The sequence below is a fragment of the Gadus macrocephalus genome, chromosome 4, assembly GCF_031168955.1.
Source record: "Gadus macrocephalus chromosome 4, ASM3116895v1".
In the NCBI taxonomy this organism is placed as follows: domain Eukaryota; kingdom Metazoa; phylum Chordata; class Actinopteri; order Gadiformes; family Gadidae; genus Gadus; species Gadus macrocephalus.
In genome coordinates, this window is record NC_082385.1 from 24556595 (window position 1) to 24572629 (window position 16035).

Consider the following 16035-nt stretch of genomic DNA (forward strand, 5'->3'; position numbering starts at 1 on the left):
CGAAGGTACTGCATTTGGCCTTCATTTGATGCACAATGCTAATGTACTTGGCCATTGAGGTTGTGTTCCCCCCTTTACAATAAATGATTTTTACCCTTTTCGCCCGTTCAGCCACCCTCGCGAGCAAAGTTTACCGCCAGACTTCACTTGTTTCACTTGTAATACATGTTTGCCGTGACGCGACTCGAGGGACACAACATTACGTTACAGGACAATTTTTTTTTATAAATGAGCGACGGGACTCGATAGTGGTATCGATTAGCCCAAACGTTAATGATTTTCGGGTTTTGAAAAAAGTGGAACCGGGTCCTTGATAGAACCGGGTGTCGATCCCCATCCCTACACGCGAGGCATGCATGGTGTTTTTATCCATTACATGAGGCGTGTCTGGCTTTGCGATTGTACAAGTGGCGAGTACCAGATTAGATTACAAAAACAAGATTAGTACAACAAAATGTCATCTCTGCTTTCAACCAATCACTCGAAGCGCTAGCAGCATTGGGCAGCCACAGTGCAGTATCCGTGGACCCACTGCGGCGCCAGGGCCATTGGCACTGCAGTCATGTACTGGACGTCTTGCTCCCTGAACGGTCGGGTGACACTTACTTGGCTTTGTGGGGGTCTTCCACCTCCAGGTCCCAGACGTAGAGCTTGCCCACCTGGTTCCCCAGCGCGAGCATCTGCAAATAAGAGGAGGATAGGTTGTTCATTAAGCAGAAAGCACCGGGTCCAAGCACAAATGGAATTGCCAAGATGGTCAAAGGCGAGCTAACTACAGGAAAAACAAATGATCTAAAAGGTTCATCATCGATAGTAGCAGAGGACAATTCCAAAATCCCCTTCGAGGTCCGACCTTCTAAAATAATATTTTAGAAGTTTCCGACCTTTGGTTAATCTTTTTCTTTATTCACCTTTGACGGCACCATTATAATTACTAACCGTGATTAATGATCAAGCACTAAATTATGGTTTTTGTACCCAATAAAGGCAGCTTCAAAGTATGAATCATATCCAATAATAATATAAAAAGGTGTGGATGCCGACCTTCTGCCAGAAGTCCATGGAGAAGCGCATGTACCAGATGTCACACTGGCTATAATCGAAGCGGCCCAGCACCGTCACATTGGACTCGTTGGCCTTGATGCGGTCGATGTCGTCCTCCATCTTGCCCGGCTTCCAGCACACGATGGCGTTCTCACATGACTACACACACACACATACACACACAAACAACAGATGGGGACTCGGGTCACACTTAAAGGACAATTCCGGTATTTCGAACATTGAGCCCCCTTTCTTGTTTCAGGGTTTATACAGTTGAATTTACTACCTTTTAATACAATTTTTAATACCATCACCATATTTTTTAATACCAGCACGACTTCAAGAGAGACCATAGGAGTTGGATTAATCAACATGTCCCAACGGGACTTGGTCCATAGTTTTTAATCAATATGTCACAAAGTAGACATAGACAGAGAGTATCAGAGAGTTTTTGTGTCCAGTGTTGAAGTTAAGTTATAATTACCTCGTTAATATTGTTATTACAGTGTTAAGGTTTTACATGAAATAGTACCCCGTAGTAACGCGTTACACACAACACTAGCCGCGTTTACATGGACACTTCTGATCCGATTAGATTTCTAATCGGAATAGATTCCTATCATGCAATCCGAATGTACTGTATATAGGCCTATGGCATAGATGGATTCCATCGTCGATCGTCTCAAGTTGCCGATAAAAAGGCGATAATTATATTTTAATATATATATATATATTTTTTTTTTAAAGCGCTGTGGTAGCTATTTTTACAACTTAAAAAGCCCCGCAAAATGTCACTGCTGCGAGAGGAGAGGGGAGGGGCTCGAAACCTACCGGTCTGCTCGCACGGCGAAATGACATCACACCCCGCTGCACCATTTCTGGGTCACAGTTGTGGTACATGAGCTGTGTTCGAAATCGTTCCCTATTCAGTCACTCACTATTCCCTATAGTGTTCATGATATAGTGCACTACATAGGGAACGAACAAACGAGAATTCGGACACTACGCTGAACATTTCTAAACGTCATTTGCGTCAGTAAATGCGCCGGGTATTTGTGTGACGCAGACAGATGCGCCCAGATCATGTAAACCAGGGGTTTTTAAAGTGTGAGAGAGTGAGCCCCCCCTCAGAGAAAAAAATTCAGCTGAGCCCCCCCCCCCCCCCCCCCAATTTTTTTTTTTCTAAATACCTGTGTTTTGAAAGCTATTTTAATTATTTTACACATTTCAACATCTCCGATCATGATTTTAAAACATTTGGAACATATTTTTTAAATATTTTAAACATATTTCTGAAACATTACAACATCTTTGTGCGTTTTTAAACACATTCTTAACACAATTTAACAACTTTATCTAAGCTTAACCTTTTTTAAATACATTTGAACATCTTAATCCGTGTAAACTGCCAGTTTACACCGATTCATTCAGGATCTGCCTTTTCAGCCAAGAGATTCGACTAATCGGCAGGGTTTGTTTACTGGCTTTGCTATGGTGACCTAAATTATTATAAGCAACTGAAAACGATGCCGGTTTGAAACTAAAACAGTGATTCTGAAAAAAAAAGTATAAATGCTATCAAAATTCTGTTTAGATAGTATTGAAGATACAAGTGTGTAGATTTGTTTAATGGTTTGAACGATGGTAAACGGTTGAAAAAGGAATGAGTTACGATGTCTAGAAGTAGGTGTAGAATGGGCTGACGTCTTCAATGGAAACAGCTGAAAACGAAGCGGTATGAAACTAAAACTGTGATTCAGAAGAAATTTTAAATGATATCGAAATTCTGTTTAGCTATTATTGAAGATACAAGTGTTTAGATTTGTTAAATGGTTTGCACGAAGATAAACGGTTGAAAATTTATTTAGTTATGTTACTTCTACAGTTGAAGTACGACTGATGATTTGAATCATCGACTTTCAGGGCTTTTTTCGGGTTCATTATTTTCTCACGTCGCGCCCCCCCTGAAGAACTCTGGCGCCCCCCACAGTTTGAAAACCACTGATGTAAACAAACCGGGCACTCTCGAGGAAAGCTGGAGGTTGTATTGATGTTGAATGTTACATTTCCTTGAACAAGGTTTTTCTTATTAATTTTTAATTTTACATTTTCTTGTTAAATCCCAAATAAATTCTTGATATTTCTAAACGAAAGCCGGAGACTCCATCATTAAATGTATTGCTTCTTCTTCTCCTCGGAAAAACACGAATGCATTGCATTGTGGTATATGGGAGTAACACGTAGGGAACATCATATGTACACTAACATTTGAGAATTCGAACAACACTACAAAATGGCGAGCACCCTATATAGTGCACTATATCCGTGATAGGGAACGATTTCGAACACAGCAACGAGCTGTGTGTCATCAGCGTGTGTCATCATGACAGCGCCGCCGGCGCGACGCATCGAAACTTAAATCAGCGGAGGCTCACGCTGGTCCAAGGGGAAGACCATTGTAATTGTTTTTTTAAGAAAAAATGAGAAAAAAAAGTGATTTTTTTCAAAGTGATACATTATTATAAATAATTAATATTATAAAATTATTATAAAGTTGCCCCCCGATAGTATCGACTATCGGCGAACGCTAGGGGGCGCTATCGGACGATGGAAGCTTGTAGACGATTGCCCAACCCTACTATGGCATTTACATAAGTGGTAAGCTTTCGTTCGTATGTCTCTCGCGCACAACCGTTATGCTGGTCTGGAGTGAGAAGAAAGACGTGAATCAGGCAAAAAATCCACTTTCCTTGACAGTGGTCAAGTTCGGTATGCATAAAAGTACCGACCAATTGCGAAACACAGCAGCTGCCGATGCCATCTCTCCAAGTTAAAAAGTAGCCGCACCCACCCCAAACCAATCGGAATAAATGTATACATGTCGATTATAGCGGACTACACCACCTCTTCTATTCCTCATGGAATTATATTATGATCAGAGAATTGTATTCCGATTGAGCCGTATATATGATAATTTTTTATTCCGATTGAGCTGTTCTTCCACTTTTAATCGGATCACAAGTGTCCATGTAAACGTGGCTGTCTACCAGTCACACCGGTCTCACGGTAACGTCAAAATCCATACCGTAGCGCAAATTCACACCAGTGTACTTTCTATAGAGGGATTATCAGTGTACGTCACTCCCCGTTCTACGAGCATGTCATATGCAGAAAGAGACGAGCGACAAGAGCCGCAATCATGTCTTGTTGTGCGGTTGGTTGTACAAACCGTTTTAATACGACTGAATATCCCATTTATTCTACTTCTTGCTTGCCAACATAATAAAACAATTCAAATACTTTACTAATTATGCTTTTTCTTATTCGTATTGCATGCTTATTAAATGTATACTCTGTTTGATTTAATCTCCCTCAAAAAGAAGTCCCCTTTAATTACGTTTGATTTAATTACATTTGTCTAGGATGAAATAGTGGTTAACAGCAACATTTTGAATATTGGTCCTGTCTCAGGTATTTGGCTAACTTCAAATCGCCCCTGCCTGCCTTCAAATCCATTGAAACGGAAACCGGACCGGAAAGGCTGGTTGTAGTCTTTTCGCTCGGTTCTCCGTCAAAACAGTAGGGCTAGAACCGAGCGAAACGACTACAACCAGCCCCCCCTTTCCGTTTCCGGTCCGGTTTCAATGGATTTACAAAATGCCAAATAAAACACTCCAGAAACTGTATTTCGCTACAATACTTGATTAGGAACACCAACGAATATCATTAACCACTCAGTGAGTTACACATTTCTGAAAACAAACGTTTAGGGTAGGTTTATGAATGCCCATAGCCACCCATTGTGACGCAGACAGGGGCGATTTGAAATAAGCCATATACCAGAATGGTTTGATTCCGAAAAATGTCGGTGTTAACCACTCTATTTCATCCTAGACAAACCAGAAAGGGGGTTCAATGTTCAAAATATTGGAATTGTCCTTTAAGTTGTAATCACATCATACCCCATTCGCCGTGGCAACGGGGTGTGTGTGTGTCGGTTGGGGTCCTCACCTTAGAGAGCAGCAGGTCTCCCAGCCAGCGCACACAGTCCACGTAGTTCCTGTGGATGTCTCGCGTTGAGAAGTCCGGGAAGTGAATCTTCTGCGACACGAATGGCCTTGGAAGAGAACGCGACAAACGACAAACCGTGAAACACACAGAGTCGTTGTTTGCAGTAACACTGAGTCTTCAGCTATCACTCTCCTCTGAAGCAACAGGTTAAAAATCAAAGCATACAATGGAGACGCCAGGCACTGCATGACCTTGTTTCTCTTGAGGGAAAGTTATTGAATATGATGAGTAGAGGTGGGACAAAATATCGTTGCAGCGATGTAGCGTCGCCTTTTTTAGTGCGATACAAGATTGGATAGACTGGCGCCAAATATACATATTTTCCCAATTTCTCTATATTTTCTATTGCATATTTATTTTTGCATTTTTATGCTTTATTCATGACGAGTTAGACAGGCCCCAAATACAGATTTATTTGATTAATAAATAAGGCGCTCTAAACTGATTTCCCTGCACCTCGAGGTGGCGCTCAATACATGAATGAAGGAAACTTGAAGATAACTTACCATCGACAAGTAACTGAAAAACTCTGTTTGGACCAAGAATAAAGACCGTAATACAGCACTTTATCTTTTCAGTCGTTTTTTATTCATCCTTAACACTTGTATCATGATGTATCTTTGTAGGATTGTCTTACTGATTATTATTGATTATTGCAGAATCGCTTCACGCAACATTATCGGTCTCGCGGGCCATGTATCGTGCCTTGTATCGTGATTCCCGCCCCTAATAATGTCAGTGTAGAACAAAATGAGCCGAGACTGCAAAGACCCTGTATTACCAGACCTCTGTTTACAGTCTGATTGTTCAGGGTGTGGTGTAGGGTTGGGCAATCGTCTACAAGCTTCCATCGTCCGATAGCGCCCCCTAGCGATCGCCGATAGTCGATACTATCGGGGGGGGCAACTTTATAATAATTGCATAATATTAATTATTTATAATAATTTATCACTTTGAAAAAAAACATTTTTATTTTTCGATTTTTTTCTTAAAAACAAATACGATTGTCTTCCCCTTGGACCAGCGTGAGCCGTGAGCCTCCGCTGATTTAAGTTTCGATGCGTCGGCGCTGTCATGATGACACACGCTGATGACACACAGGTCGTAGCTGTGTTCGAAATCGTTCCCTATCACGGATATAGTGCACTATATAGGGTGCTCGCTATTTTGTAGTGTTGTTCGAATTCTCACTGGTTAATTTCATGCCCTATATAGTGCACTTAAAATACCCAAAATGTGAGTGTACATATGATGTTCCCTACGTGTTACTCCCATATACCACAATGCAATGCGGTCGTGTTTTTCCGGAGGAGAAGAAGAAGCTCAATAACCGCAAGCGGCGAAAACGAATACATTTAATGATGGAGTCTCCGGCTTTCGTTTAGAAATAAACAATTTATTTGGGATTTAACAAGAAAATTAAACATTCAAAATTAATAAGAAAAACCTTGTTCAAGGAAATGTAACATTCAACATCAATACAACCTCCAGCTTTCCTCGAGAGTGCCCGGTTTGTTTACATGATCTGGGCGCATCTGTCTGCGTCACACAAATACCCGGCGCATTTACTGACGCAAATGACGTTTAGAATTGTTCAGCGTAGTGTCCGAATTCTCGTTTGTTCGTTCCCTATGTAGTGCACTATATCATGAACACTATAGGGAATAGTGAGTGAGTGAATAGGGAACGATTTCGAACACAGCTCATGTACCACAGCTGTGACCCGGAAATTGTGCAGCGGGGTGTGATGTAATTTCGCCGTGCGAGCAGACCGGTAGGTTTCGAGCCCCTCCCTCTCCTCTCGCAGCAGTGAGTGAATACGGCAGGTCAGCGCTACATAGTATGTTTTCCACCGGTGCCAGTTAATTTCAATTACAATTTGCGGGGCTTTTTAAGTTGAAAAAAATAGCTACCACAGTGCTTAAAAAAATAATAATAAAAAAAAATAATAATAATTATTATTATTAAAATATAATTATCGGCTTTTTATCGGCTACTTGAGACGATCGACGATGGAATCCATCTATCGTCTATCGGCTACTTGAGACGATCGACGATGGAATCCATCTATCGTCGATAGTATCGACTATCGGCCCATCCCTAGTGTGGTGTGTTGTTATTTACAGCATGTTGTTGTCGTTGTCTTCTTACCTGTTGGTCTTGGAGGGGTTGTACTCGTAGGATCCCCGGATGGCTTTCTTCATCCTCTCCGAATCGATACGCCACAGCTTCAGAGAGTGGTCCATGCCACACGACATGATCTTCTCCCCGAGCAGGTCAAAGTCCTAAACACACACAAACACCACCACCCAAAATCAACCTCCTGTTTTCTGCAGAAAATTTTGAATAAATTAAAGCAAGGTGGCGGAGAACTAATTTCGACAACTAAAATGCTGGGCGTCAATGGTCCAACTTTTGACCACTTCAATAACAAATAAAGCCTTAACCCTGGCTTAATGTTCCTATTATACTCCACCAGTTGAGCTTCAGAGGACACAGATAGATTCAGACATTAATATACGTTCTTGCTTTCCTCTGACAGGTCAGAGGACCGGGTCCTAAAACGTGGCCTGTGAAGCTCTTTGAGAGACAAGGGGCTGAAAACAAATGACATTTACTTGTTTCCGATCTTTATAAAATGGCGGTGCTCCTGAGGTGAACCGGCAGACTTGTCCCCGGGGCCAGGGCGTCCTTACTGACGACGTGTATTAAGTGATTGATTGAAGGTTTGAGTGCTACTCACGGCACTCAGCACCTCGTCGCGATGGCCCTCCACACCGCCCAGGATGGCCACCAGCGTGTCCGTGTGGATGTTCCACAAGCGGAGGGCGTGGTCTGTGGAGAGAGAACACACACACACACACACACACACACACACACACACACACACACACACACACACACACACACACACACACTTTACAATAGAACTAATGGACCATGGCCATCCGATATCCTCGGCTTATTTCAGGAGGTCGAGCAACTTGTAACCGAAGGTTGCTAGTTCGACGCATGGCTCCTCCTAGCCGAGTGTCCAGGTGTCCCTGAGCAAGACGACTCACCCTGACTGCTCCTGATGATCTAGCTGTTGCCCTGCTTGGTTTGCTAAATGCCCTAAATGTAATTTAGTTGTGTATATATGCTTCTATGTGGAAATGGAACCATGGGGGTGGTTACCGTAGAAACAGGGTAACCGAGGGTTACCTTGGCGTGGTCGCCTTACCTTTGCTGACTGAGAGCAGCAGGTTGGGGTCGCGGGGGTGGAACTTGAGCTCGTTGATGGCGTTTCCGTGACCTACATAGTGCTGGATGAACCACAACAGGGAGTCAGTGGTCCGCACGCACCTGGCCCTTCCAGCCTTGTTATGTCAACACAGCTGATACGGTGTCCTTACGTTACCTCATCACAGAACCGTTACTCCGGCACGCAAATGTATCCCACAGGGGGTTATCTCAGAGCCACCATTCAAATTGAAACCCAACACATTTCCTTAACAGCCTGGCCACAATCAGCTGTAGGGATGTAATGAGAACTAGGGATGGTCAACGATCGTTGAATAGTCGAATATTCAGAGTCACGTACAAAACATTTTTGATAAATCACCGTTGCTAAGCATATAATGACCGCTGTCAAGGAAAGTGAATTTTTTTTCTTTGTCTGTCGTATCACTGCCTAAGTAGTCCACTAACTTATCAACCACATCGTCCTCAGATGCTAAGCGACGTCAACGTCTTTGGTAGACTATTTCTCTGCTGATCAACACTACGAATGCAGGCAACAAATCAATTGTAAAAAGACACTGTGTGAAGTCATTTTTTTGGCCAGTTTCCATATGCTAAAGACGTGTCCAGTTCACCGTCATGCAGGCTGTGTTCAGTAAAATAAATAGTGATCTGTTTTCGGTGCATGTAGGCCTATCTGACTAAGCCCACTTTGAAATAATTTTGATGTTGAATGTTGGTGGCGCAGTTGTTGAAATAAACAAATTGATTTCATGCAAATCATAAAAGCCTCTCCCTGTGTCATTGTGTGTGCGTTTATACGAGGCGTGTGTTTGGGGGGTTCTTGATTGACCGATTTTCGGATACTATTCGAATACTTCTCAGCGAATATTGAATAGTATTTTTTGCCAGAAATGCACATCCCTAATAAGAACCGATACTCCTGTATCAAGTAGATGCCAAAAAAATAAATAAAAAAAATTGACCACTATTTTTTTTTGAGTAAGGCTATTCTCTCTCCATGTTTATCTGAATTAAACAAGACATATTGTACCATAATTCAGTTCATGTTAATCGGAATTCAACTAGACATACTGTATCCTAACTGAATTAAGGTTTATCTGAATTCAACTAGACATACTGTACCCTAACTCAGTTCATGTTCAAATTAGATTAAACCAGTACTGCATATTAAATTACTTCATGTTAATCTTTTCACTAGAATTGCCACTGCCTGCCTGAGTAACACTAGATACATGCTACTTTCAATGCTCGATAACTCCATGTTAAAATAAGTCGATAGATATATAGAACAGAAGCAAAAGAAACTTTGGTCAAACTCAAATGCAAGTTAACATACGTTACGCGAGAAGCATCGCAAACCAAACTTGCGATGTCACATGTGATGGAACCAACCAGGTGAGGCCTGAGTGTCTGCGGTGATCGGTACAGGTTGAAGCCCCCTCCCCACCACCACCCCAAAGCTCACCTTGATGCACTGCATGGAGATGTGGTTGATGATCCGGATGATTCCGCGGGAGCCCGCCACGGCCAGCAGGGGGTGGCTGGTGTTGGTGTCAAAGGTCCAGGCGCAGGTGTAGAAGTTCTCATCTGCCTTTGAGCGGGGGAAGGTCAAAGGTCAAGGGGAAACAGACCCCAATTCAGAACCAGGCGAACCGGCAGGCAGAATTTTGTGACGCCAACAGGCCTATCACACACGCACTTCAGCGGTAATTGGGCGGAATGGTCATGACACGAGTCAAAGGTCAGAAGAGGTGATCCTTGCTTAAAGAGGTTGAATCAAACCATACTTCCTCAACCACCACAAGACTCAAACCATGTTTATAAGTACTTGTAATGGTGACGGTAGTCATAGTAACCTCTAGTAACATGTGGTGAGCTGTGGTAACCTTCGTAGCAGCTAGTGGCTCTTTTGTAAACGTATGTATTCTGGTGAAACCACCTCAAGCAGAGCTTAAAGGATGGGAAGAGCAACTGGTTCTGCAGTGTTTGCCGTTGTCTCATCCAGCTGATATTGAAATTACTTTAGAAAAATAATTGCTTTTCATAGATTAATCCATTAACAAGAGCTCCCTAACACCTAACTGATCCTTAAACATATCTGAACTCACTGCAAGTCACTTTGGACGTTAAATTAGTGTATGTTTGCATGTTAAACGACAAATAGTGAAGTTGTTGCAAAGAGTTGACCTGCATACGTACAAGGGAAACTAGACTAATGAACGAGTTTGCGGGTGAAAGGATACGTCCGCGTCAACGTAAGACTGCAGCAGTCGGACCTCTCCCTGAGAGTGGCACTCATACAGGGTCACCTATAGAGACGGCAGAGGAACAGTCAGTAAGCCAGGCAGAGAAACCATGTTCAGGTAGGACTTTCCATTGACATTAAACCGTCACAATATTGTAAACCACTTTGGATTAAAGTATCCACCAAAAAGTGTGAATAAAAAACAAACACATGACTGAGAATTGGCTGCCAATTGACTTCATGTACTTAATAACCAACGTTACATTCTGATGCCACAACGGAAAGTACAACATTAAAAGTAAGCTCCAAGGTGCCCGCATCACGCCGTCTTCATCCCCACTCACCCTGTTGCTGCCCACGGTAGCGAACACCAGGGGATCCCCCTCCTTGCTGTGCCAGTTGAACTGAACACCGAACAGGGGCTGTCCGTGGTCCTCCTGAAACCAAGACACACACGGAGGTGGGGGACTTTACACACATGCTTCTTACTATGCTTTTTTTCTCAGATATATCCTGTGATCGTTTCAATGACTTGCTTCCCTAGCATGTTATATTGCCATCTGGCAAGAAAAAAGATACATAAAGTCTGATATAATCTGTAAAACGAAGGAAAATTAGGACGTCAAATCAAAATAACAATATGGAGATTATCAATACACAATATCTACATCAATGTTATTGATAAATGATATGATTCCATATAGATGCAATCATGTCAATAAGAATCCAAATTAACACGGCGCTGTCACACCAAAATTGTAGCGGGGCGAAAATTGTACCGCCTACGTAATCCGCGAACAAAACATTACGTCATCGATCAACGCCATTGTCCGTTTCCAGGCAGGTTTCAAAAAACATTCGCGCTCATCAAGACGAAATAACATAATACAGATAACACTTGTTTTTACTTTATATTTGTATTGTATTGAATTTAGCTAGTAAACCGAGTGTTTAAAGTGTATCGTAGTCTAGCAAGCTTGTGTTAATTCAATTTAGATAGACGTCATCATTCGACACTATCGTCCGTTGCCAGGCAGTATATAATGCATCATGTTTAATAGCCTAACTTTAAAATAGATGGGAAAAAACATGAACGTCTGATTCGCAATAACGAGGAATAGTGTTACGGGTAGCGTATGTTTGTGCGCGAGAATGGCAGTGTGCGTGTCTGTGTGAGTGACGTCAGCGAGTGAGTGGACGAGCGAGGAGAGCGAGCGTGTGTGTCTAGTGAAGAAACAAACGAGTCCGGTAGAATAAAGTACCCATCCTGTCAATAATCAGTGGCCGCTTCATTCCGACCTATAAGCAGACCAGCTGCCGGTCAAAGCACACAAAACACTAGAGACAGGGATCACACAGGCTATTTTTGTGCGCTTGGACCACTCTGGATAAATGTCATTCACATCATATATGAGGACTTCGCAGGCAGTGGAAAAATGCAATCTTCCGTAGCCACGAAGAGCTGTCATCACAGAGAGGACATGTCGTCCCAGACTTACGGCATCGATAAGAGCGGTGTCAGCAGACTATTATTTAGACAGATTATTAGCAAATTTCAATCTGACAATTTGACCGGAGAGTTAGAAAGGGCGTGTCTCGCTTCTGTCTTCTCGCACCGCGAGACAGGTTTGTGGCTTTGAGCGTCGCGATTTCGGTTTCGATACGCGTATCGTTACAGCCCTACTGATTACGTAGGCGGTACAATTTTCGCGCCCGGTACAATTTTGGTGATTAAAGTTATTATTAAACAGGCTTCCAAGTGGCTGCAATCACAGGGCTTCGCTGGAAATGCTGCATTGCTTCGTGTCACCTCACCATTATATGTAATGTCTAAATGCCCTTAAATGTAAATGTAAATATGTGCTACACATGAAACGTGCCTTTGCACATTGCAAACATTCTATGTTAAAAAAATTATCTTATTTCATGAGTAAAGTGGCCAGTTGGCTCAAGCTTTCATCACCATTGAGAACTACATTTTTTGTTGTTCAGACAGAGCTGGTGACTGTGGAGCCCCTTCCGGTGACCTATACGTCCGCTTTTCCCCACCAAATGCAAGGTTGGTTATCACATGGGTGACGGCTGCTCACCCTGAGGCTGTTCACACACTTGAAGGAGTATCTGCACTTTTTGGACTTCCACTTCCCCTTCCCCCAGCTCCTCCGGCCCGGGGCGTTGGCTGTGTTGGTGGGCGTGTCTGGGCGCTCCACGTTGGTCCCGCTCTCAACGCTGACCGCGTCATCCTACCAATGGGGTTGCAGAGTTAACAACGGATGCCGTCCCGCAGCCAATGGGTTCAAAGCGTAAACAGTGATGGATGAGATGTCCTGCCAATGGGGTCAAAGCATTGATGGTGAAGGGAAAATCTTGCCAATAGGATCATAACGTAATTGACTGAGATTTTCTTGCCAATGGGTTTGTGGAGTGGTACAAACCAAGGGCATTGACTGGCCAATTAAATGGAAGTATTAGTGATGCCATCATCAAGTGCGAATGTTTGTGTGAAAGTGTTGCTGCTTGGTCTTTTTGTCTTGTCCTTATTTATAGCATTTCGTTTACCATTTTCCCTTAGTTTCTACTTTTGTTTGTATCAGCACTTTGTATTCGTATTTTATTCATCCTGTTTTTTTCTAATGCTGCTGGGCTATTGCAACAAATGAATTTCTCCTAAAGGGGATTAATAAAGTTGTATCGTATAGAATAATGACTGCAGCCAATGAGTTTGAGTGTTAAAGGGGTGATATTATGCAACCAGGTTTGAGTGGGATTAGCCATTGCACGCCGTTTGAAAATCAGCCTTTTCCCATGCTCTAGTGACATCACAAGGGGGCGTGTCCACATAGATGTATGATGGACAGATAAGCAACAGTCCAGCAAAAATCTAAGGTTTGGAACTGACATAAATGTTTTTTACATTTGTCATAAAGGTTCCAGTAGTTTTTATATCTGCTCAATGCAGCAACTCCTCACAGTAGTTAGTAGTAGTGCGTGTGACATGCGCAATACAAAGTACCCGCAGCAACAACGTAGCCTAGCAACAGAGCGTCAACAATGGATCCCGAGTACCTAGCACTAGGCATTATGCTGGCAGGTTTATGATAGGTTATGATAGCTATTAGCACGTCAACAGCTGTTGGCTCCAAACTTACCGGGTAGGACGTCTTAAGGGCGTCGGCTATTTCTCGCCAGGCTGCATCCCTTCACCCTATCGTCAAGTGTAGTGAAGTCAGTTGGTAAACACTGCGCGTGAGCTCCAGCTGTTCGTGGGGTTCCTTCACGCAACTCGGGGCGGGTTTCCCTCATGTCAACAATGGATACGTCATGCGAATCCCCAAAAAATTCTGACATGCCAAACTTTTCGTTGTGGGGTTTGCGAACGTCGCAGACGAAAACATCGCAGATCGCAAGCATGTCACATTACAAGACCTCGTCTCGTCGCCGACCTTTCAAAATCGTGTACGACTCGCAAATTTGTCTGCAACGAATGAATCGGGGCAAAATCGGGCTGAAATTGTGTAGTCTGAACCAGCCATAATCAGATATCATACCTTTAGTCAAGGATGGCATCAGCAGCAATAACAAATAATAACCTTCAATAGTACATCCAATGGGATTTAGTTGCTAAAAGGCATACATAATGTTTTTGAACAGCTAATTAACTTGGAGTGTTTTTAAAGTATGGCATCAAGTGTATCAATGCGTTAACAATTATGGCATAATTATTATGCCTCTACTATAAGGGCAGCTCTGGGGAGATTTTTAAGGTCCCACCATGGCATGCCACCAGGTGTGGTGTGATATGCCGGTACAAGCCGTTTTGGAAATCTGCCCCTTATGACATCACAGTTGGGCGTGTCCACCTAGATGTGTGCTGGATAGATCAGTCTACCAGCCTATCCAGTGGACTGTAGCAAACGTTGTACACCAATCCGTCACACATCTGGGTGAACACACCCACCTGCGATGTCATAAGGGGCAGACTTCCAAAACGGCTTGTAGCAGCTAATCACACCACACCTGGTGGCATGCCATGGGACCTTTAAGATCAAGATGGACATAAGTTGTTTCTGTCCAAAGAACACCATCATTAAAAGGAAAACCTCCAAGGATAAACAAAGAGAAAGTACAGATCTAGGACTTCTGAATAACCATCACATTTTGGCGTCCCAGCTTGAACGTGGTGTCTTACACTTCACTACACCTCATATCTCCTATCACTGTTTTAGTTTATATTATATATTTAGGTGAGTACTGCATGCAGCGCTCAACTATTGTTTGTCATAAGTTTTATTCTTACTTTCCTTTTTATTATTCTCAACAAACTTCGGAACCCATCTCCTTGCTAAATTTTTCATTCCATTCAAGACTCGCGCTTTTCTCCGATTTTTTTTTATATTTTTGAAGATAATCTACCTTTGAAATCCTTACTTTTTATCATGGGAGGATTGCGGAGGACGTTTTGAACTTTTGTTTAAATCCCTTCACTTGATTTAAGCCATATAACGTTTCTTTATGTCTTAATCTATGTGGCTTTATAAAAATATATTTTAAACCTCACTTTGTACTACAGCACTCACCGCATTATCTTGTATGGTTGCTGCTATGTGACTGTTGAGGAGTCAAGCCCAAGAATTGTACTCCTGTGTACTCGTAAATTAAGATGAAATAAATTATTCAAATTATGTGTTAAGAAGTTTAATTTCGGCCAAAAGCAGACAGTAGTATACTTAAAGGAAACTGTACTGTGAAGCAAAGCCCACAACAACATTTGCTGGACACGCATGGGCACAGATGTGGATTTTGTTAATGGAAACGAAAAAGTGTGCTATGAGGAGACTGCTAGCTGTTTAGCACACCCGTCTAGAGGGCTAGATGCAAATCCTTTCAATCAAGCCATTTCGGCTAGCTAGCCGGCTAATTATGTAGCAGCATAGCCATTCAGTTAAGTCACTTCGGCTAGCCGGCTACCTAGCTCATCGGCTAACTACTTTAGCATTAAGCTATCTAAACGGGCGCTCTGTTGACAGCGTTATCCCCAAACACAAAACGACGAAGATGCTTACGTTCTCGTCTCCCGACAGATCGGGGTTACTGTTCTCGTCGCTGCTTAACTTCTGTTTCTTTGCAGGCATCTCTTTTCCCGCCGCTGGCGAAGGGGACTCGACCATGTTCTTGTTTTCCCTCATTTTGCGCGGTCTCAGCCTCTTCCGCCTCAGTCCCCGCCCTTTCCGTCCGTGAAGAGGCTAGTGCAACGCCCACTCGCCCGAGAAATGTGAACGTTTTAACCGGCTAACTCGGCATTCACAGAGTATCTGTGGACTGGATACCATATAGGTCCATGGTGGAAACCTATTGTTCTTGAGTTTATTATGTTAATTTTTTTTTTTTTTTCAAATAAGGTTCTAAAATAATATAATAATTATATGTAG

The 16035-nt window shown here is 42.7% G+C and overlaps 1 protein-coding gene across 2 annotated transcripts in view; it reads right to left on the reverse strand.

The window, feature by feature from the left end:
* Positions 1 to 15853, reverse strand: part of eed (embryonic ectoderm development) — a 32778-nt gene extending 16925 nt beyond the window's left edge. The window contains exons 1-11 of one of the 2 annotated variants that reach the window (XM_060050749.1): positions 15670 to 15853; positions 12697 to 12849; positions 10951 to 11043; positions 10605 to 10670; positions 9827 to 9952; positions 8339 to 8420; positions 7859 to 7950; positions 7267 to 7400; positions 5056 to 5161; positions 1045 to 1203; positions 607 to 680 (exon numbers count right to left, since the gene is read on the reverse strand). In XM_060050749.1, the coding sequence (XP_059906732.1) occupies positions 607 to 680; positions 1045 to 1203; positions 5056 to 5161; positions 7267 to 7400; positions 7859 to 7950; positions 8339 to 8420; positions 9827 to 9952; positions 10605 to 10670; positions 10951 to 11043; positions 12697 to 12849; positions 15670 to 15792 (1208 nt within the window). In that variant the 5' untranslated portion in view covers positions 15793 to 15853. The remainder of the gene's footprint in view (positions 1 to 606; positions 681 to 1044; positions 1204 to 5055; positions 5162 to 7266; positions 7401 to 7858; positions 7951 to 8338; positions 8421 to 9826; positions 9953 to 10604; positions 10671 to 10950; positions 11044 to 12696; positions 12850 to 15669) is intronic. The other variant, XM_060050750.1, reaches the window with a different exon arrangement.
* Positions 15854 to 16035: the final 182 nt, after the last annotated feature.